At 43.5% G+C, this 22,826-nt stretch overlaps 2 protein-coding genes across 5 annotated transcripts in view; one reads left to right on the top strand and one right to left on the bottom strand.

The window, feature by feature from the left end:
- Window positions 1–807, top strand: part of TPR (translocated promoter region, nuclear basket protein) — a 34,480-nt gene extending 33,673 nt beyond the window's left edge. For all 4 annotated transcript variants that reach the window (XM_088060405.1, XM_014260023.2, XM_014260022.2 and 1 more), the window contains exon 51: window positions 594–807. In XM_088060405.1, coding sequence (XP_087916531.1) covers window positions 594–649 — 56 coding nt within the window. In that variant the 3' untranslated portion in view covers window positions 650–807. The remainder of the gene's footprint in view (window positions 1–593) is intronic.
- Window positions 753–19,217, bottom strand: PRG4 (proteoglycan 4). Its single transcript, XM_088060406.1, has 12 exons — window positions 19,185–19,217; window positions 18,536–18,634; window positions 16,168–16,290; window positions 13,983–14,102; window positions 10,578–10,673; window positions 5,346–9,125; window positions 4,290–4,379; window positions 3,767–3,906; window positions 2,943–3,099; window positions 2,193–2,372; window positions 1,909–2,034; window positions 753–949 (listed from the first exon to the last, which is right to left on the bottom strand). Exons 2-12 carry the CDS (start codon window positions 18,630–18,632, stop codon window positions 846–848), a joined length of 5,013 nt encoding a protein of 1,670 aa, XP_087916532.1. The 5' UTR covers window positions 18,633–18,634; window positions 19,185–19,217; the 3' UTR covers window positions 753–845.
- Window positions 19,218–22,826: the final 3,609 nt, after the last annotated feature.

Raw genomic sequence — 22,826 nt, 5'->3', positions numbered from 1 at the left:
GCATTAGAGGAATTTCCATTTGGTGCATTAATGTTCCAGTTAAATCAATGCGTACTCGTTGAAAAAAAGCTTTATTGGAAGGATTACAGGTTTTTTTTGTGCACTAGAGTTAAACTATGACAATAAATTATTTTTGCAACTTCTGTATTAAGAAAAAGCCTTAGATTTTATTCTGTTTTGTATTATTTTAACATTGTAGAAAACTCAATATTAGCATTGAAATATAGATTAGCTGGTATTTTAAGGGGAAAAAAATAAGGAGGTGGGCCTAGGATAGATTTTCTTCCATCTGTCACCATTTTTTTTAATAATGAAAAGGAGGGACTACCTGATTTCAGATGTTGTAAGAGTCCTCTGCTCATTGGTTTGGCTCAGGATCACAAGTCAGCCCCAGCCTTTTGCATGACACAGGTGACATTTTACATGTGTCACCAGGCTTAGGGGGAGAGAGGGGAACTTGAACTGTATCAGAAAGGAACCACTCCCTTGCCCTGAAAATTCCTTAGGGAAGGATGAAATATCAACTGTGCAGTGGTTGATTAAAAGGGTAAGAAGGGTTTATACTAATGCACTTGTTTTCTTTCCCTGCACAGGTGTAACTCATGCCATGGGAGGCAGAGGAGGCCTGAACAGAGGAAACATTAGTTAAATGAAATGTAAAGTACTTCCAGCTGTGTATACAAAATGCCAGTTTGCCTGTGATTGCTTAGTGTAATGAAGCCAGAGCTTGAAGCAGCATTTCATACTTAGAGTTGTGTGCACACATTTCAATGTCTTTTATTAATAAAATTAGAAAAAACATTGACATTCAAATGGCATCTTGTTTTAAACTCCGCTGCTGCGCATCACTTGCTGGGACAGTTGTACCAGTCTTTGGATACAGTCTTTCCTGTGAGAGCAGTAACCGGTCGTGCTATTCTTTTGCCAATATCCAAACTGTAGTACCGATCTGAAAGGAAGAGAGTTCAGGATTAAATTCCAGAAACGACATTTAATATATGGGAAGAATTCACAAATTCAAGCCTGCATTTTAATGTCACTTAGGCCTCAATTACAAATTTTCCATTCCATGTGCATATAGGGAGCTGAGAGGCTCCAACAGTAAATTTCCGTCCTCAGCTTTATTTTTCAGGTGTCCTTGGTTACAGTAAGTTTTACAGCACTGCTAATAATTAAATCTGTTCCAAGAGCAGGAGCAGGGAAGAATGTTCTTGTATTGTTAGAACACAGAAATAATCACAAGAGTTTGGAAATCAAACAAACTATATCCACCACAATCCTGCACTCACTACAGAAGTGGGAAGTCCACGGTCCCTGAGTGTGAATGGGCCTGTGAGGCTGGATCTTACTGACAGGGACTTTAATAGCCTATATTTGGGTATGGCTTGTTCTTACAGTTTGTTGGTTTTTGCTTTTTTTTTTTAAATGCAGAAAATTCTGAGGAATGCTTATATGGGATCCTGGTTTGGGGAATGAGTCTACCTAATCTTGGATCATAAATACTGTTTTTGAGCTAAGTCAAGTAGTTCATCTCCCTCCCTTTTGTGTTTTCTCAGAAATGTAGTTCCACAGAAGCTATTGAAAAATTTGCTGTGTAGCTATTCAAAGACTTCAGTCTGTCATTAACATAATCCTTAATTTAAGCGCAAGGTTTGTCACTTTATAAGGCTGAATTCCCTGGTAATGCCTTCCCCAGTTGGCTGCTTTGAACCTCTGTATTTCATTGCTGCACGTTGTCCTGTAATTACAGATTTCTAAAAGAAACATCTCTTGATTATGGGCAATATTTTAGTTTTCAGTATTTCCTAGTAGTGCTGAAAGTAGTACCACAAGTGATAACAGGAGCTTCTTTCTTCCCCACCCCCATGTCTTTTGAGATCCATAGTGATGTGCTTTAGTTTTACTTACTGTAAGAGAAGGCGTAGTAATCATAGCCATCGGGCTTGTTCTGGTTGGGCACAGAGAGAGTTGAGTGGATAACTTTGGGGAGCCCTCTCCAGTATGTTGTCATTTGGATTTCCTTGCGCAGAGCTCCTGCAAGCAAAAAACCCTCTGTGAGGAGCTGTGGCACCGCTGCAGCTGTCATAGGGCTGTTGTCACCTACAGCCATTAAAACCTTCCAAACACAATGTTGTGTGAGAACCTATAGAGGTAAAAGTATCCATGTAAGAGAACCGTAATGTTCACATTACCAGAGGGGTGGGGGTTGATCCTGACAGTGCGGATGATGGTTGGCATTTGCACAGCACGCTGGAAGCGTCGCCGGATGACAAGTCTAGGAACAAAGGCTGGATATCTGATGGTGACACGAGCTCTTCTTTGACACTTCTTGGCTGGTTCTTGTCTGTACACGTACTGCTGCATGTTCCCATCTAAAACACATTTGTTTTGTTAGGTCAAAAAAAAATAAACCACTCCCTCTCCCCCAAAAACACACCCAACCACCAGCTTGATCAGGTATGAAAATGTCATTACATTCGTATTGCACACAGGAAATCAATAACAAATAACATTCTTGTGGCAGTACAGCATTCATGTAAGATAAGGAAATTTCTTTAAAACAGGAAATCAGAAATAGAGATGGAAATTTCCACACATACTTAAGAACTAGGGAGAATAAAGCCTTTCCTTCTCTAATTAACTTGAGACTAAAATAACTTTACCACCAGATAAAACTTATTTCAGTGTTTAGCCACTGCAGTGCTGGATTCCTGGATTCTCACCCTTACAGGTCTGGTTTAAAATGCACTAAAAGACCTCCAAGTACTAATACAAGTTTTTTAAAGCTTCAGGCTATTTTTGAGGACCCGGAACATGGGCATCATTTGTGTTTGTGTTTGAAAGAAATGGGTCTTGGGTCAAGAGAAATGATGTTTTACTCCTGACTAAGGCAATTCAAGCACCTTTTGATGTTCCCTGAACTTCAGAAATACAAAACATACCTCTTTTGATAAAATAAACAGATTCTGGTCTGTTGTTGTATCTTGCCACAGGGAGGGTTGCTACTATTCTCCCACTTAACCCTGCAAATCCAGTTGCAAGAGGTTTGGGATAGCCTTTATCCATAACACCATTAGTGAAGCGCCAATACAGGGGCCCCTGTGCATTTAAGGAAAAGAAAATGAGTTTTAGAGGAAGTTAATTCCTGGTTATTGAACTGCAAAAAAAGCCATGAAGAATAATCCATAAATAAGCACTAGCACTTTGATTACCACATTGTAAATCTGACTGGAATCACTCCTACATCCATCACAAATTGGATAAATCTACTACAACTTCATTAAGTACCTCCTACAGCCTTTTAACCTTTGAATAGGGATAGAGTATCTTAGAAGCTAATTTTTAAGAGGGGTTACTGAACAAAGAGATGTTATTCTAAATCTTTTAAATTTTCATAGATATAATAAGCAGCTTGAATTCTAGGACTGAGTGATTTACTGGGAAGTAACTACATAACAACTTTAATGAGGTGTGGGCATTTCATTAGCATTTTATTTCAGGTTGGGAAACATACTAGGAATAAGTTTAGGCATTTTTTTTTCCGCAATATCCAATCTAAACCTCCCCTGGTGCAACCTGAGGCCCTTTCCTCTCATCTTATCTCTGTTCCCTGGGAGCAGAGCCCAACTCCCCTCAACTGCCTTCTCCTGTCAGGGAGCTATGGAGAGTCATAAGCTACCCCCTAAGCCTCCTTTCCTCCAGCATGAGCCTCCCCAGCTGCTCCTCATCAGCCTCGCCCCATCCTGCCGGCCGAGGCCGCTCTCACCTTGATGAAGAAGGTTTTCCCATCGCAGTTACACCTGGAAAAGACAGAGTCGATAGGCGAGGGGATGCCCCAGCCGTCGCTGATCCGGCGGGGGTTGGTGGTCGGTGGGGTCCGGCCGTTCAGCAGCCAATAATAGTGACCTGGGGGGGCGACAGGCGTGAGGGGTGCTGGGGACAGCACGACCTGTCCCGGGGACAGTGGGGGAACATCACCGTCCTGCCCCGGGGACGTGGCTGAGCCGGCCCCGTGAGGGGTCTGCCGGGGCGGGCTCTGGGCTCGGGAGAGTTTCGTGAGGAGTGAGGGGCACCGGGGCGAGTGAGGGAGGAAAAAGAGGAGGAAGAGCGACGGGGCAGGTCAAGGAGGAGGTGAAGGTAAAGCATTGGGTCCGGGAAAGGTGAAGGAGGAGATCTGGCGATTGCGGGAGAAGGAGGAGGGCTGGGACCAGGGCCGGAGCCAGAGCCGGGTAGGTGAAGGAGGAATAGGGCCATGCCGGGACAGGTGGAGGATTTCGGAGCACTCTCACCTCGGAAGACGGCCAGGGTGCCATTGGGCAGGGCCACCATGCCGTCTGCTGGCTTGCCGCTGCAAAGGTCCTTCTCCTCGTTCTTCCTCTCTGCAAAACACAGCCAGCTGGGTTTGTTTAAGGCTCCACAAGAACGGCCTTAGCTTTCCCCCTCGGCCCCGCCTGTGGGCTAGGGATTAATTCCTCGTCGGGGACGTGTTCTCGGAAAGTTCGGCTCTGGTGCTGTGCCCCCAGCAGTGCCGAGTGACCAGGTGTGGGCGTCTTTGCTTATTGCCACCTAAGTACCTGTAATTCAGGAAAACACCTACAAACACCTCGTATGTTACATCCCTCGTGGACTTGCTGCATGCTCTGGGATTTCATTGCTCCTTTAACTGCTTTAGCGTTTTCTCTTCCCTCTTGTTATTTCTTTAAGAGGAAAAAAGAAAAGCATTTATGCTTTCTTTCAGTTATCTATATATGCAGTTAAATATAAAGGAAAGATGAATCTCTTTTAGACTGAAATTCAAATATTTTACATCTAAACCCCTAATTTTTCCCACCAAAGTATATTTCAATATAGGATTGAAAAATTTCCCAAGAACCTGCTACGCCTGATTAAAATACAGAGAGGGTATGAAAAAGGCTGTGGCAAAAAGCACCGAGGCAAGAGACTTCTTGTCTCTTTTATATGACATTTTTAGTAGGTGGCTACAAAACACCAGATTAGGTACCATGAGGGAGGGTGGATGTGCAGCCTGATTTCTAGCAATTTTTTCATGGGCTTTAGAAATTTGTCATCTATTTCCCTTGACTTTTTGTCTGTTTGCATCTTCTACAATAGCAAACAGGAGGAGGAGAAACTTAGAGCAGCCAATTTTCAGTAGGACCAATTATTTTACTGAAACCAATTAATTTAGTTCATGTTCTAAACTACCTGAAGGATTTAACTCCACAGCTGAAAACTGAGGTTCCAGTATTCAGGACACTGGCAGCTGTGGTGCTGTGGCTGCCTATAGGACACTGCCACGTTCCCTTGAGTTACTGATGCTTTCATACTTACTGGAATGCACTTACCTTGTGTTTCTCCAGGGAACATTGGCAGGTCCCCAACTTGTATTAAAGGTTTGTTTATCTCGGGCTCTTCTTTCACTGGCAGAGTTTCAGGTTCAGTTGGGTGAGCCTCTTCTCTGGCCTCAGTGACTTCCTGGAAATGTATTGTTGGCTTGGATGTCCCATTGGACACAAGATACATTTCTTCTATTGTGTCCTTTTTATAAACTCTTGTTGTAGTTTCTTTGGTAACTGTAGTTACCTCTTCTTTGTCAATACCAGGAACCTTTTCAGTGACATCTTCCATTTCTTTTTCAGGTGTGGTGCCCATTTCTTTGATGATTGTTACCTCTTTTTTACCAGCTGTTGTCATCTCCACAATAACACAAGTAGCACCTGGGCTGTCTTTATGTGCTGCTGGCCCAGCCTGCTCAGTGTCTGTAGCTGTCTCTTTTTCATTTGGTGTTACAGCCTCACTGGGTTGAGGAGTTGAATCTTTGATGGTTGTTACCAGCACAGTGGGACTGGGAAAGTGAGCTGTGGCTGCTGTTGTTGCAGTCTTGGTGTCTGTAGAAGTTGTTTCTGATTCAGCTGCTGCAGTGACAGGTTGCTTGGCCATAGGAGATGTGTCTGGAATGTCATCCATACCTTTAGGAGAATCTGGTTTAGCTGTTGTCACCATAGCTACCATAACTGTGTCTTTCCCAGTTGCAGCTGTGAAAATGTCTTTAAGCAGAGTAGTTCTGTCTTTCTTGGGTGTTGCTGTCTCCTTGTTTTCCACTGTGGCATCTGTAAGTATTGTGCCTGCCTCAAGTGTGGGGGAGTCCTTCCCAGCTGTTGTGGCTGCAGCATTGTCTGGAGAAGCTGTGGCTTTACTGGCAGTGGTATAGGCATCAAGTGCTGCAGGGCTGGTCGGAGAGTCAGAATCCTCTTCTTTAAGGGTGGTAGGAGAGTCTGGCTTGGTTGTAGTTTTTTCTGTGGTTGTTTCTTTGGATTTGGGGGTAGTGGGAGAGTTTGCCTTGGTTGTTGGCTCCTCTGGGGTAGTCCCCTCTGGTTTGGGGGTTGTTGGCTCCTCTGGGGTTGTTTCTTCAGGTTTTGGGGTGGTGGGAGAGTCTGCCTTGGTTGAAGGCTTTTCTGGGGTTGTCTCTTCAGGTTTGGGGGTTGTTGGCTCCTCTGGGGTTGTCTCTTCAGGGTTAGTGGTGGTGGGAGAGTCCGCTAAAGTCGCTGGCTCTTCAGGAGTTGTCTCCTCTGGTGAGGGGATGATCAGCTCCTTGGATGATGTCTCTTCTGGTTTAGGGGTTGTTGGCTCCTCTGCGGCTGTCTCCTCTTGTTTAGGGGTTGTGGGCTCCTCTGGTATGGGGGTTGTTGGCTGCTCTGGGGTTGTCTTCTCTGGTATAGGGGTGGTCAGCTCCTCTGAGGTTGTCTCTTCTGGTTTAGGGGTTGTTGGCTCCTCTGGTGCTGTCTCCTCTGCTGCGGGAGTGGTCAGTTCCTCTGGAGTTGTCTTGTCTGGTGTGGGGGTTGTGGGCTCCTCTGGTGTTGTCTCTTCTGGTTTAGGGGTTGTGGGCTCCTCTGGGGTTGTCTCCTCTGGTGTGGGGGTTGCGGGCTGCTCTGGGGTTGTCTCCTCTGGTGCAGGGGTTGTTGGCTGCTCTGGGGTTGTCTCCTCTGGTGTAGGGGTGGTTGGTTCCTCTGGGGTTGTCTCTTCGGGTTTAGGAGTTGTGAGCTCCTTTGGGGTTGTCTCTTCTGCTTTAGGGGTTGTCTCCTCTGGTGTTGTCTCCTCTGATGTGGGGGTGGTCGGCTCCTCTGGGGTTGTCTCCTCTGGTGTGGAGGTTGTGGGCTCCTCTGAGGTTGTCTCCTCTGGTGTGGAGGTTGTCGGCTCCTCTGGGGTTGTCTCCTCTGGTGTGGAGGTTGTGGGCTCCTCTGGGGTTGTCTCCTCTGGTGTGGAGGTTGTCGGCTCCTCTGGGGTTGTCTCCTCTGGTGATGGGGTTGTCTCCTCTGGTGTGGGGGTGGTCAGCTCCTCTGGTGTTGTCTCCTCTGGTGGAGGGGTTGTCTCCTCTGGTGGCGGGGTGGTCGGCTCCTCTGGGGTTGTCTCTTCTGGTGTGGGGGTTGTTGGTTCCTCTGGGGTTGTCTCCTCTGGTGTGGAGGTTGTGGGCTGCTCTGGGGTTGTTTCCTCTGGTGGAGGGGTTGTTTCCTCTGGTGGAGGAGTTGTTTCCTCTGGTGATGGGGTTGTCTCCTCTGGTGTGGGGGTGGTCGGCTCCTCTGGTGCTGTCTCCTCTGGTGGAGTGGTTTCCTCTGGTGGTGGGGTAGTGTCCTCTGGTGTGGGGGTGGTCGGCTCCTCTGGGGTTATCTCCTCTGGTGTGGAGGTTGTCTCCTCTGGGGTTGTTTCCTCTGGTGGAGGGGTTGTCTCCTCTGGTGTGGGGGTGGTTGGCTCCTCTGGAGTTGTCTCCTCTGGTGGAGGGGTAGTCTCCTCTGGTGGAGGGGTGGTCGGCTCCTCTGGCGTTGTCTCCTCTGGTGGAGGGGTTGTCTCCTCTGGTGGAGGGGTTGTCGGCTCCTCTGGCGTTGTCTCCTCTGGTGGAGGGGTGGTCGGCTCCTCTGGTGTTGTCTCCTCTGGTGGAGGGATGGTTGGCTCCTCTGGGGTTGTTTCCTCTGGTGGAGGGGTTGTCTCCTCTGGTGGAGGGGTGGTCGGCTCCTCTGGTGTTGTCTCCTCTGGTGGAGGGGTGGTCGGCTCCTCTGGGGTCGGCTCCTCTGGTGGAGGGGTTGTCTCCTCTGGTGGAGGGGTTGTCTCCTCTGGTGGAGGGGTGGTCGGCTCCTCTGGCGTTGTCTCCTCTGGTGGAGGGGTGGTCGGCTCCTCTGGGGTTGTCTCCTCTGGTGGAGGGGTTGTCTCCTCTGGTGGAGGGGTTGTCTCCTCTGGTGGAGGGGTGGTCGGCTCCTCTGGGGTCGGCTCCTCTGGTGGAGGGGTTGTCTCCTCTGGTGGAGGGGTGGTCGGCTCCTCTGGGGTCGGCTCCTCTGGTGGAGGGGTTGTCTCCTCTGGTGGAGGGGTTGTCTCCTCTGGTGGAGGGGTTGTCTCCTCTGGTGGAGGGGTTGTCTCCTCTGGTGGCAGGGTGGTCGGCTCCTCTGGAGTTGTCTCCTCTGGTGTGGGGGTGGTCGGCTCCTCTGGTGTTGTCTCCTCTGGTGGAGGGGTTGTCTCCTCTGGTGGAGGGGTTGTCTCCTCTGGTGGAGGGGTGGTTGGCTCCTCTGGGGTTGTCTCCTCTGGTGGAGGGGTTGTCTCCTCTGGTGGCAGGGTGGTCAGCTCCTCTGGTGTTGTCTCCTCTGGTGGAGGGGTGGTTGGCTCCTCTGGGGTTGTCTCCTCTGGTGGAGGGGTTGTCTCCTCTGGTGGAGGGGTTGTCTCCTCTGGTGGAGGGGTTGTCTCCTCTGGTGGCAGGGTGGTCGGCTCCTCTGGAGTTGTCTCCTCTGGTGGAGGGGTGGTTGGCTCTTCTGGAGTTGTTTCCTCTGGTGGGGGGGTGGTGGGAGGCTCAGAGTCAGTTGCTGTTGCCTCAGTGGCATCAGGGGTTGGATCCTGTGTTGGGAGGTCTGTAGGTTCCACTTCAGTCAGTGGTTCCTCTGTGGCATCAGGGGTCACATCTTCTGCCGCTTCTGGAGTGGGAGGGTCAGCTTCAGTCGCTGGTTCCTCTGTGGCCTCAGGGGTTGGATCCTCCAGATCTGGGGTTTGGGGAGTGTCATCCATGGTAGTTGATGCCTCTGTGGCTTCAAGGGTTGTCTCTGCAGGTTCTGTAGTTGGAGCAGGAGTGGTCAGTTGGATTTCAGGATCTAGAAAACAAACAGTAATTCAGTTCAGCCATTGGAATTGTCTTGCAGGTAGGCATTGCCTATAAGTGTATTATTAGCTATAGGTGCTTCCTTTGGAATAGGAAGACCTTTTTTAAATGGCCAAACTAACCCAGACCATGTGAAAGGAACCAGGGAGTCCCTTTTGTCCACATGGGACTTTGAAGCAGCTCAGCTCAGTTTTAGGTGATCCCTTTTGGCCAACTTGGCGCTCCCCTGGGTTTAGGGTTTAGTTTAATGCTTGTAGGTGAGGCTGCCTGGGATTTCTGGCTGCTTTCATGGAAAGGAAGCCACTTAATGAAGTAGTTCTTCCAACAAAACACTTCCCTTCCCAGTCTGTTATTTTTATTTATTCCACTGCCCTACATTATAACTTAGCCTGCACCAACAACCTGGAGTTGGAGGAGAAAGGTAGGGAAGCAGGAGGAAAATAATTCCTGAACATAGAGCCCTGACTCCATCTCCTGCTGTATTTTTATTCCTTGGATTATTTTCCTCATTGTGATATATGGATTTAAGGCTCTCTTTACTTGTATTTATAGTTACATTGATTTGAGTAAAATTGTTGATATTCAGCAAAAAGAACAGTAAATGATTCTGCATTTCAATGTCTCCCTAAGTATTCTCTCTCTGAGATTTTGGAGTTTAGTTCTGCTTTCACAAATTTTGTGTGTTTAGTATGAGCAAAGTATTGCAGAATAGGTTTCACTCCCATCCCCTGTGTCTGAAATACCATAAGCCAGCTGGGATCCTATTAATGGTTATTTGAATTTCCTTAATTTTCTTTCATTTAATACACGATACTGTTTTTGGGGTTTGGTTTGATTTGGTTTTGTTGGGTATTTTTTTGTAATAGGAAACTGGAACAGCAGAAAATAAGTACTCCAAATCTAAAACGAAAATGGGGGATAGGATTAAAATATTGACAGACTTCTAGTGTCTTTTCAATTGTGTTTCAAGTTCAAACTGGTCTCCTGAGTTATCACTTCAAATGCTGGAACACAGTACCAAAGAACAAATATTTTCCAGTCAGAATAAATAAATCATGTGCTCTCTGAAGCAGTATAAGGCATTGATTAAAGCTAGAGGAGCCTGCTAGGACTTTTTCCTGTGCTGCCAGTTCACCACTGTCCCACCCTTCCTGTTCCAGCCACAGATGCTCTCCAAGACTGACTGACTGTACCATGTTTTTGGAGGATGTGTGAGAAAATCCAATAGAGACAGGGGACACATCACCATTCTGCACTCTGTGCTGAGTGAACTCTCCAAAGTCCTGAGGGCTCGGTGAGGTAATCAGTTTATAAACCAAGTGCTTCCAAGCTTGGTAACTGTCTGGTAATGTCTAGGATCAGCTTTCTATTTCCAGAGCAGGGATATGGTCTTTAATGTTCCTTCAGGTAACACCCATCCTGGTGCATCCATATACTTGCCTACCTTCCACAGCTTCTTCTGGTGACTCTTCCTCATCTGTGGAGGATCTTTTAGATTTGTTTTCTGGAGGAGTCTCTGGGGTTGGTTTTTCTGTGTGTGCTGAAAGAGAGAAGTGCTTCCATTAACAGGTCATTTTATCTTTATAGGTGCTTGGTGTTAACTGTACAAGAGTGATTACAAAATTTCAGTGACCATCTTCCATTTAAAACTAAGTTTCTTTTTATCTATAGGATTTTTTATACAATTATTTGTGTGGAAAAGAGCAAAAATACCCTTTGGATCCTGAAGTGTTTCATCACAGATGGGAGCAATATTTTTCCCAGAAGTTTGAGGTGAGGCATTATTAGCTAATGGCAATTTTGAGGGGGGAAAAGAGATGAATTCTGAGTGGAGCGCTACATTCTGAAATTTTGTCTTATTTTATTTCACTACAGATGGCTTTTCACTACTTGACTTTCACTACAGATAACTAGCTCTAGAGGAAATAGGAGAGCTGTCATATTAGCCAAAAATTTATTTTGATAATCCCCTTGCAGTTCTTCAGATGTGATAATTCTACACAAGTGATTGTTTTGGAGAGACATTTTAAAAGAAATGGTTTCCTTGAAGGAGACAGGTGCTACAAAGCAGGCATGGACCAAGGAAACAATATGGGTATTAAGCTAACTTCTTGTAGGCTGAGTTTTAGGAGAAATAGGAGGTTGTGTTCACATTTTCAAGCTCTGAAGAGTGAAAGGAACTTCAGTTGCATCCAGTAAGAGCCAGATAATATTTTGTAATTTATTACTGATCAAATTGTACAATTGGAAATGAGCTACTAGCATAGCCTTGTAGAAGGAACTTGTTAGTTGTGAAGGAAATGTGATGGAGCTCAGGGAACTGTCCAAATAATTTTGATCTAGCCAAAGGAGCTGGTAACTGGCAGAGGTGTGTGCAATCAGCTTTTTACAAAAGGAATGGGAGTTTTGTCTCCAAGGGATGACCATGGTGTCAAAAGATTTATTTTCACAGCAAGCTAGTGCTCAAAGCAGGGAAGGTTGGGTATTGCACTATTTCCTGAAACCTTTATTGAGGAAGAGAGAGAAATTGTTGTTGAAGATGAATGACTCCTTTGAAAGCCAGTTGCTGGGGAGGGGAATGTTTTGGCTATGTGTGTACATGTATTCAGGGAATAAAGAGCTTCTGGAGGACAGGGAAGGTAACAGTGAGGTCTGGATATACATTGTACGCTTGGCTTTACTGTACAGAAAAAAAATGCTCAGAGGATGCTGAAACAGCAAATTTATTCCAAGAGGTTTAACAGATTCCTCACATAGTATAAATAATAAAATATATTCACACGTAGTATAAATAGTAAAATACTGAGTATAGTTGTTTGGGAGATTTCTACTGGATTTTTTGACAAAAATTGATAGCCAAGTTTAGTTCGATACAGAAGAAACTCTTTAAGACTAGGAACAGTTGATTAATTCTTCATTATATTTTAACTGAAGAAGTGAAATGGTTTAACAGTGTTTTGTGAGTGTTTGGGTGTGATAAACTCAGCAGAAAGAGGGAAATACTAAGCAGCCTCAAAAGCAGCAAATTCACCTCAAAATGCTTCCAAGACACTTCTCTAGACATTCAGTCAAAAATGCTGAATACAGATTCTGTTTCAGTCTAAATTACTGTGAAATTGTGTGGCAAAGCCAAGCCACTATCCCAGCTCTTGGGGACCACTTGGATGAAGAGAACCAAATGATAATTGTGACTTATGTTGTGTGTTAATCCTGCAGGCTTTGGGAATTGGCTGCCTTGGAGGTGGACTGCTCTGTGCATGCAGCAACCCCGTGCCAAGCCATATTTGTCAAGTGTGTTGGCAGTAATCAGTTTAGGTCTGTAGGTACCAGAAAGTTTAAGGACCTGATGAAATTATTGTTGTTTTTTAGAGTTCATTTGCTGGTGTCCTTAAAGCTACATGAGGGTGGGACTGCACCTCCAGATCTGTGCCTTTGTGCTCAGCTGAAACCCCAGCAGGCTCTGCAGAAAAGGACAGAACAAAAGAAGTGACTGCAGGTCAGTTTGATTCTTCCTTGGACTGAACTGCCAGCCTAAAGGTAAAATGTGTGTTTTCTTAAATTTTTCTTGCTACAGTGTGAACATATAACATCCAGTTCCTCCCTTCTGCCTCACAGGATGGGCTTCTGTGTTAGGCTTCTCTTCCCACACTGAATTTGAGATGGGGAGAATCTAGGATGTGCATCTCTAATATGCTGCCAGTGACTGTGGTGACCCCAAGCAAGTGAACTGGAGGTCCAGGTACTGCTATCCCAAGGCATGGAGTAGCCATTCCCCACTTTCAGATGGGTGGGGATTTTAAGGGAGTTGAACCTTCCACAAATTTGAACCTTCCACCTTGTTTTTATAAGGTGCAGCTTTTTACTGCAATTCATTTATTCATCTGGCTAGTGGAAAAGGCCCTGGGGGTGCTGGTGACAGTGGCTGAATGTGAGCTAGGTGGACCAGGGGCCAGTGACCCTGGACTGTCCCAGCCCTGATGTGGCCACAGGCCCAGGGCAGTGGCTGTCCCCTGTGCTGGCACAGCTGAGGGACCTCAAGTGCTGTGCCCAGTTCCAGGCCTTCATGACCAGACAGACCTTGAGAGGCTGGAGCGGGTCCAGGGAAGGGAACGAAGCTGGAGAAGGGTCTGGAGCCCCAGGAGCAGCTGAGGGAGTTGGGAAAGGGGCTCAGCCTGGAAAAAAGGAGACTCAGGGGGGACCTTCTGGCTCTGCACAATTCCCTGACAGGAGGGGACAGCTGGGGGGGGATGAGGCTCTGCTCCCAGGAACATGGGATAGGACAAGAAGAAATGACCCCTAGGAGCACCAAGGGAGGTTTAGGTTACCAGGCTGCCCAGGGCAGGGGTGGAGTCCCCATCCCAGATGGGATTTAGAATATGTGTGTATGTGGCACTTGGGGACATGTTTTAGTGGTGGCCTTGGCAGTGCTGGGGGAATGGTTGGATACAATGATCTCAAAAGATCTTTTCCAAATAAAACTATTCTGATTCCTCACCTTCTCTCATTTAATTCTATTATTGATGTGCAGATCTTGTCCTTACATGTGGTATTCTGCGTAATGACTCTGATAGTTAGAGCGTAGTTAGTGCCAAAAGAGCCTAATGTAAAATACAACTTTACCCTCAGAATTCAAGTCTTGGTGGTGGCTCCCAGGATATCTACCTGTATGCTTCCATAAAGCGTTCACACTTGAGAAGTTGGCCGATTTGTTAGTGAAATTACGTTTTGTTATTTTTGTTGTTTTCCTTTGTCCAGTTTTTACCAAAGCCCACACAGTTTTGTTTATAGTAAAGCAAAGCACCTCTGTTTAAATATGTCTTAGAAAAACAGTGATGGAGAAATGTCTTACCCTCTTTACAGTGCTTGGCGTAGTCTGGGCAGCATTTGCCATATCGCTCGCAGTCAGCATCGCAGTCACAGACCCTTCCCCTCTCGAAGGATTCAAAGCAGCGTCCCTCGCAGGAGATGGCTGCAGAGGCAGAGCAGTACAGTCAGGCTTTGGGCCAGCTCATGTGGAATGCTGGGACCTCTCTACAGTGAAGTCGTTTGCTCTAGCTGGTGCCAAGGGCAGCTCCATAAAAAGCAGGCGCTTATGCTGGTCTGATACAGGATTTGTCTGTAACTGGGGTTTGGATCAGGCAGTACTGCCAGAACAGCACTGTGCCTTGGAAGCGAATCGAGACCATTGGATTGGCAGTGCAATAAAACATGACCACCGCGTTCACTTTAGCCAGGTCCCACCATAGGAGGCTTATGCTTCCTCAACCGCAGAGCGGTGATCTCAAGAGTGATATTTAAATTCTGGGCTGGGTTTGTAGGAAGGTGTTCACCAGGGTATCCCTTTGCAACAAGAATGACGTGTCTGCCAAAGCATTTCTGAAAAATAATTGGCCTAATTGGGTCGCAACCAAATGTACCTGGTGTGTCCAGGTAAACACTGCAACCTAATTGTGTGAACAAGTTAACCAAGTTACCCCAAGAGACCAGTTTGGAGCTGTCTAGTAAAGCTCTTAAATTATGAGTACCAAAGGACTATATACCATGTTTTGACATGATTAATAACCACATGATTTTAATATTTCATGTTTGGTTAACTTCTGAAACATCACTGACCAAACTGCTGTTTAATTTCAAATAATGACCATATTGTGTTAGAAGGAGTGTGCACAGCTATTACAGATTTCAGAAAAAGCACTTTCTTTATGTACATCTCTATTGAAGTCATTGTCTCTGTGGCACACAAAGCATGCAATCATGTTTTACAGTTAAATCACTGACTGGAAAAATAAGGATTACTGTATAGGCAGATTCTGAGCATCTTTGGATTAGTGTAGGTGTGGAATCAGTGTTGGTGCCAGCAGATCCATCCCACATGCACAGGTGAGAATTATTTTTATTATCTTAGGGAAATTTTTATTCATAAATAATGTCTGCCGTTTCTGCCATTTAGTCAGTGTTGATTCCACAACAACTGGACAACGGTTCTTAGCCAGACTGCCTGCATCCTTTCAGGATGGCACCTACTGTGCTTGCCTGGACTCACTGATTAGAGCAGAACAGAGAAGACTTCCTCTAGCCATAAACTTTTAGTTAAATGTTGTGTAGAAGCCAGAATACCTTTAGAATCTGACCCACAATGAATAAATAGCCTACATAATTAAAACGCCTCACTCTGCATCTTCAGCTGTGAAGTCGTAATGTCCCTCTACAAAGCAAAATGAGGATGGGGAAGACCGAAGGGCAAGTGTCCCAGTGTCTGCTTCAACGCAGCAGAACTGGAATTTTAGGGAATGCTAGGTCTGCATTTTGAGCAACACTCAGTGGTGTTGCTGGTTCTGAGAAGTATTTGTTACTCCTCTAACCCTACTGGAACCACAGTGTACTGTAACAAACCATTGTAATCCAAATCACTGACATTTCTGACATTGGTGATTCCCAAGAAAATGCTTTTAATGCTCAGTAAAGCAGTTTGAAAAACCTATGTTTATTTACATTGTATAGTTTTGCCTATAACTAAAGCATAAATACTCATCCAACCACCTTTTCCAGCAGACTCTGGACATGGTTCTGATCCAGAGTCAATTTTTTGCCCATGGAAGGACACCCTGGCTTTGGATTAGACCTCATAGTATCCACACTTCCTAAATTTGAGTTGGAATATGTCAGAATTTCTTTCTGCAAAACCCTGAATTGGCTTTTACTGCTTTTTTTCTTTGTATAAGAGACAGACACATACAGTACAAATTCACTAAGGAGTAGAAAACAAACAGTAAACTGTTTTTTCCCATCTTGCCTAGTTCTGCTTTTGTAGAAAGCAAAATTCTTTGCTTGGCAATAACCTGTGGATACGCAGTTTTCTTTGGATTGCAAGAGGTTATTCTGAGTATCTGAGGGGATCAACAATACGAGTATGAGAGGGAACAACGACACAGCAAACCAACAGACATTTAAGCATTCAGAGAGGAGACACTGGTGTGGAAGGGAACTGGGAGGGGAATTTTGAGGAGAGGAACTGGCTGTGTTTGGGAACTTACCCACTGTGCAGACTTTCCTGAAGTCAGGGCAGCACTCCATGTAGTGGTGACAGTTAAAATCACACTGGCAGTCATGCTCTCTAGAATACCCTGCCCCACATCTCCCTGTACAGCTTGATTCATCTAAAATCACACAACACTGGTGTAAGCGTTGCCACATCACAAACTGTCCTTAAGGAAATGCTGAATGGAAAAGGAGTAAAGTTTCTCTCGTTTCCTAAATAATGTGGTTTCTTCACTCAGTACTGCAGAAGCTGAGGGCCTGTTGTGACACGCCCCCGTCAAAGGTGTGGGGAGCAGAGGTTTGCTCTGAGCCAGCCTGAAGACCAGCAGCAGCACGTGTTCAAGTTAGAGAGGTCTACCACTGAGCTAACTTAACCTGTTTCTTCTGAAAAGTAAGGAATCCTTGAAGATTGCTTCTGTAGAATGACCACTGGCATCCAAACTAGCCCCTTAGACAATGTATCAGCTTTGCTGGCTAATTCTCCAATTTGATTCGCTCTCTGTATGGTAATAGGTGTGCATCTGCACACCCATACCTGACAGACCCCCTAGGTGTCTGATTTTTACTATTGGTAATGCTATTCCTAATAACCCATTTAATCAGGTTACTTGCAAACTGGAAAGCGCTGTCATAATAAACACAGGTCCCTGAAGACATTTTTATTGGGAGTTTCAAAATCTGCCTATTCCCTACACTATATTTTTTCCCCCTGATGTCGGGGAAGAAATTGGTATCAGCTCCAAGGTTAAGACCAGTTGGCATCTAGCCCTGCTACTCCTATGAAGTAGAGTTTGTCAATTAGAAGATTACTTACTAGCAGACTAATAGAAAAGCTTATCATACAATGGCTTTACTGGCAGATTTCTGGGAAATGTTTGATAATAGGAAATAGTGCAGATAACAGATGGTAAAGCAAGACATCAGGAGGTGTCTTGCTTTATCCTGTGATCATTCCAGCTTGGCAGTGCCTTGCTACGTTCTGCTGCCAAATCAGAGATTCACACTGCAACCCTCCCTTTTCTCTGTGAAATCCTTGCTAACACAACCAGCTAACAGCTTCTTCTGGAAATGAAACATGCAGGACCACAAGTGAAGCGTCCCTAAATACAAACAAAGAAGCTGAACAATCAGCAAACTCAAACAGATAATCAGCTGAAACATTGAGGAATGACAAGGAAATAACATGTAACACAACACCAAAGACAATTTCTAACAGTGCACACTCCACGTGTGTGAGTCTGAAGGAAGAGCATGGGATAACAAATATTATATCTATTACATATAATGTGATTTTCAGCCTGTATTTTTAATGCTCGTTACTACTTTGTTACAAATAGAAAAGTAGAACCAAGGAATAACTGGAGACATTAATGGACTTGAGGTACTGGGCTATTAATAAAGCAGTTCAAAAGATGGACATCTTTTTTTATGGCCAAATATATTGAATCCTTCTTCCATTATGGAAAGAAAATAAGTCCAGTAGTTATACAGTTAATATATAGTAGTCCAATACTTATACCTCTTCATTTGTTTCTTTTAAATTCATGACTTGTAAGTTACGGAGTTACTCGTAAGGAAAACTCCTGAATGGTCCTGGTTGCTGCTGGCAAAAGTCTTGATTTTTGCTGAAACTGGTGGGAAGGCATCAGTTATCAAGGGATCAGCATAAGGTCACGTCTGGCATGGCGTGTGCCCTGAGGAGCTGCTCAGATACATGACAATGTCCCTTCTGCTATCAAGTAGTAATAAATCATTTTCTACCAGCAAGTAATACCCAGTGTTATTCCCCATAAAATCTGGGAGCTACCAGTGACCTGCAACAGCACAGCATTTGCCAAGTAGCATGTTCTGCTTCACCATGACTGTGTTACTTTAGTTAGGAATCAGTTATAGAGCTTGGAATATCATTAGACAAATAATTCTGAAAATTTGCCTCAATGGTGTGATAATGGTGCATTTAATGGGAAGGCATTTAGCAAGGTAGAGACATTCCTTTCTCTGAACTTATTGAAATATTTCTAGCCAACCTTCATGGATATTCTCATTTTAGATCAAACTACAAATCACTAGGGCTAAATATGTCAGTATAGGGGCAAGAGGCTCTGTAGACTGTCTACAGAAAAAGAAATAAGTTCATACACATTTTGCATTACATTAATATTTTTATATTATTCCTAAAAAAATGAAGACCATACTACACTAAAATTTCTTTATGAAGATATTCAGTGATGGTAAAACAGGAATCATATTTTCTGTCTGAATAAAGTTCTAGAACTTAGTATTTTATGAAGATGCATTTGAAATATTCATGTGTATCAGACACACTCCTAGACACCCTCCCTTCAGCTTTGTGTGTTACAGTACCTTGAGAAGACACTTCTGGAATCAATGACAGTGAAAGGACCACCAGGGATAAGCAAAGTATGTTCCATATGATCATTACTTTCAGGTACGACATCATTCCTAAAAATAAATAATCTCACATCACTATCTGCAATTCACTTCATAATTTTAAAATTGCAGTACATATCTTTATATATAAGATCAGTTTGATAAAAACATAGAATAAATAATAAAACTGTTCAAGGAAAAATTGCTAATTTATAATTACTCCATAAATTCCCTCTTGATCATTAGTCAATTAGCTATTAAATTCTGTAGTAAAACTATAGAAATTCATTATCAACAAATAACAGAAATAAATTGTTGCAGAATTCTATCACATGAAGACTACAGTCACAGTCGTCTTCTAACATGGGTACACTTCAGCACAACAATGTCTAAAGTTATAATACTGATAAATGAAAATCTATAATAAAACCAAATATTGACAGAATATGAGTTATTCAGCAACATAATTTTATAAATCATAACCTAACACTGAAATATGTAAAATGGAAAGAATAAGCTAAAAGTAAATCTTCCTTCAAAAGGAAAACTTTGGGTTTTCTGTCCCAGTTCCTTGTTTTTCTATTGAAGAAGAGCTCTGGCTAGAGACAGGTGTAGCACTTACCTAGCAGAGAGTGTGTCTGCTCCCAGAGCTGTTGCAAAGTCCTTTTATATTGCTTTGGAACTGTGCTGGAGTCAGGTAATTAGGCAGCTTGCTAAACACACCATCAATGACAGCTCATGACAGCAAACTTTCCACAGGGCTTGGAAGAGGGCCTGGATGACTAGACTAACACAACATCTGGAAAGTACTCCCATTAAGAAAAACGATTACAGAAAAAACTAAATAGGGACTTACTAGTCAAAACACATTTTGATTAGTGAGAGAAATGAACAAATTGTCCTCAATGCATCTGGAAGGCATTAGAGTATTGCAGAGCAATAGAAAATCATCACAGGCAAATGCTGAGTGTATTTTCTTTCCTGTCAAATGGATCTTAGGTGACAGTAGCCTGAAATTATGCTGTTTTATCTGCTACTGATGGTGTATCTTCTCTGAAAAGCTGTAAGAGCTAATTCATACAGACATAAGTAATTTGCCACTTGCACTGAGTATTTTGTACTTTCTCCTGAACTGAATGGAAACACTGCCAAGGCATTGGCTAGCAATCAAAGAGTTGAGTCAAATCTCAAAGTTATTGAACATACGATATGTAAGACCTCAAAAATGAATGAAAGAGCCCTTAATTGTTTTAATGGTCTTTGTGTTCATTGGTTCCAGATTCAGGATAGTGGAAATGGTGATTCGTAACTCTCAGAGCTAAAGAAGGTTTAACTGTAACTTTTATAGACCTGAATCTTGGCATTTGGGGGGGATTTCTTATTCAGAAATTATCCTAAAAACCAGGGAACTTTAATACTTCTCCTTTATGATACTACTTGAGTCCCAAAGTAGTTCTGTTAACACAAAATAATAAATCTGGTATAGTACACATTTATCCCAGTTAAGGAAAGGACTTCAAATGAAAAGGAGACTCTTTAAGGAAAATAATGCAGAACAGGAGTGGGTTTAAACATTTTAAACATAAAGTTTCCCTCACTTGGTTCATTGACTGTACAGCTTTAGTATTTTTATGTTAGAATTTCTAATTTCTGTATTATCACAATAGAGAGATTTTCATTCAGTCTTTCTGCATTGGTTGCAGATGGAATAAGTGTTTTACTTGAATTAAATGGAGTAACTATTACTCTACTTTGTGGAAAAGGGGAGACTGTGTTTTTATGGAGTTTATTCAAGGACATACAAAAAGAAAGGTATATTACATGTCTTATAATAAGAGTTTCAGGGCTGTCTTTAGTGGACTATAAGCTTGATAAAGAAACTCTGGCTTGGGTAGAATGGTGCCTGTCTATGATTATTTGAAGCCTGGGGAAGAAGTACTTGTTAGAGTAACCAGAAAGGATCAACATGATGAGAAGTTTCCTAGAAAAGTACTGAAGCCTTTCTAACTTAATTAATTTATAATTTCATCAAGCAAAACATTTAAGACTAAATTAATGAGTATATCCATACTTTGAGATTCATGATATGGAGGAGATTTGTTGTCTTTTCCATCAATTCACATCTGGTGCAGCTGTGAGTCCCAGTTAATACTGGCTGGCTACCTGAGGTGAATATGTGCATGTGTGTGTGTGTATGACTCAATAAAAAGAAACAGAAGACCAAAATTATTATCATTTTCATGTTAACATGCTAGGGTTCAACTGAGCCGTAGAATTAAGTACATACACACTTGAAATATGAGTAGTCGTGACTGGCTGCTACATTGTGTTATGGATGTTCCTTTTGGTAGGATTCTATTGTTTCATTTCTCGTCTGAATTGAAGTTTTGGATTGTTACAGATCACATGGGGTTGTAAAGTTTGAGTGAAAAGAATTTCGTAAGTGGATCAAAAGGCTGTGAGGAGCACTTAAGACAGTAGTGTCTCTGTGGCATGGCATCCATTGAGATGGGTGGTCAGACAACACTCAGGTGGGGGCTGACCAGCTTTTGCTGGTCTTCCCTTTGTTTTTAGGCATGGATTTTGAAATCCTGCTTTAAATTATTTTTATGGATTCTTATAGGTGGCAAGAAAAGCACTCAGGGCACATATGATGGGCAGAGTGTGCTCCTGCTGCTGTGCCCAGGTTGGAATGCCAGGGAAAAGGGCCTGGAGAAGATCAGGGGAGAGAGAGCTCCATCCCAAACACAGATAAAACATAGGGAAAGTACAAAATGTTCCATTTCCTTCTTTTGATTTCAGCTGCCTTTAAGGAAACAAGACTCATTACATTCCTGATGAGTAAATAAGGATACATGGCTTCACCAGCATTTTGTCTTAAAGCAGCATATGTGACCTAATAATGTGGTTAGTCACTCCAATCAAAAAGAGAGAACCTTATTTTTTATCTGATTTTTATTCCTTTACTTAGATATCAACTGGCCAGTCATTTAATTTGGCAAGGCTTTCAGGCAACGTAAAACATTCATCAGACCTTGGCATGTGTATCTGAAATCTTATCTGTACTTCCAACTTCCCTAGAAGATTGCATTTAAAAAAAAAGAAGAGGTAAAAAAAAGAAAAAGAAAAGCCTTTCCTTCCAAACCCTGCTTTGCCTGTGTACTGAGATTATCCCAATTACAGCACAATTTCTGTTATTTTTATTTCTGAATGAACAGGTTCCCTACACTGATGCCTGTAAGCCGGTAGTGTCTTTTCAGGCCTTGGCTTTTCCACAAGCTCATCAGTCAGTCACATTTATGACAGTGGTTTGGGGATGTGATCATATTCACTGAGATCACATGAAAAATATAAATCAGTGACATCCCAGACTACAGTTGGAATGATCTGGGCCTGCTCTGACAGAAGCATTACTGCTTTTTCAGTTCCATCATTGATCCCCTTGTAAACCCATCAGGATCCTCAAAATATCCTGTGATTTTCAGATGAACACTAAGTTACCATGGGTGTTCTTGATGCCTTAAGTTTTAGCTTTCATATTTTTCCTAGGTGTGTAGTTTTGAACTTCATATTAAGTGTTAGTGAGCTATCTCCAGAGTAGGTAGACAAAACAACTTCTTTTCTAGCTTGATACTAAGGGCAGTTGTTACAATTTTCAGGCCCAAAAGCATAAATGGTGGACTGAAGAGAGAAAACAAGAAGGACGGGACTTCATAACCTGAAGCAGTGATTGGACAATTAACGCTGATACACAGATGGACCAAAACTTATAAAAATGTGAGACCTCGTGATCAGTCATTCATTTTGTGATCATTTTTAGGTTCATCTTGGGTGTAGCCCTGGCCAGGGTCTTGTACTGCCCAAGGTGTATCCTTTAAGACCTTTCAATAAATACCTACTTTATTCTTAACTCTGTCTAGCCTCAGTTCTAGGTCAGCCTTCTCAAGGCATCACTCTGAGTCCCTGTAAAGACTCAAGAAGAGCTGCTGGGGAATCCCAGCAGAAGTGATATACACAAACTGAGCTGAGCAAGAGGAAAGGGAAAAGGTACTTGGAGTAGTGTTGGCCTGTTAAATATTCACTGATTGGTGAACCCTTATTTCACGTAAAAGGAATCACAGAAGGAATGTAATTGCAAGTTAAATGAGAATGCTGGAGGTGTCACTAAAGTTACTAAGAAAAATTATCAAGAATCACAGAAAAATTTTGGTCTTGCAGGAAGGACTTTGAGGGTTGGGGTATTGCGGGAGGAAAGGAAGGCAAT

The sequence above is a fragment of the Pseudopodoces humilis genome, chromosome 10, assembly GCF_049639895.1.
Source record: "Pseudopodoces humilis isolate 2021_Gansu_Grassland_sample_001 chromosome 10, ASM4963989v1, whole genome shotgun sequence".
NCBI lineage: Eukaryota > Metazoa > Chordata > Aves > Passeriformes > Paridae > Pseudopodoces > Pseudopodoces humilis.
This window is presented reverse-complemented; position numbering and strand designations above follow the sequence as displayed.

Coding starts and splice junctions, on each gene's coding strand:
- PRG4 (XM_088060406.1), bottom strand. CDS start 18,632: ATGATGTCGTACCTGAAAGTAATGATCATATGGAACATACTTTGCTTA. Junction 16,291..18,535: donor TCCAGAAGTGTCTTCTCAAG/GTACTGTAACAC, acceptor GTGTGATTTTAG/ATGAATCAAGCTGTACAGGG. Junction 4,380..5,345: donor GTTCCCTGGAGAAACACAAG/GTAAGTGCATTC, acceptor TGTGTTTTGCAG/AGAGGAAGAACGAGGAGAAG.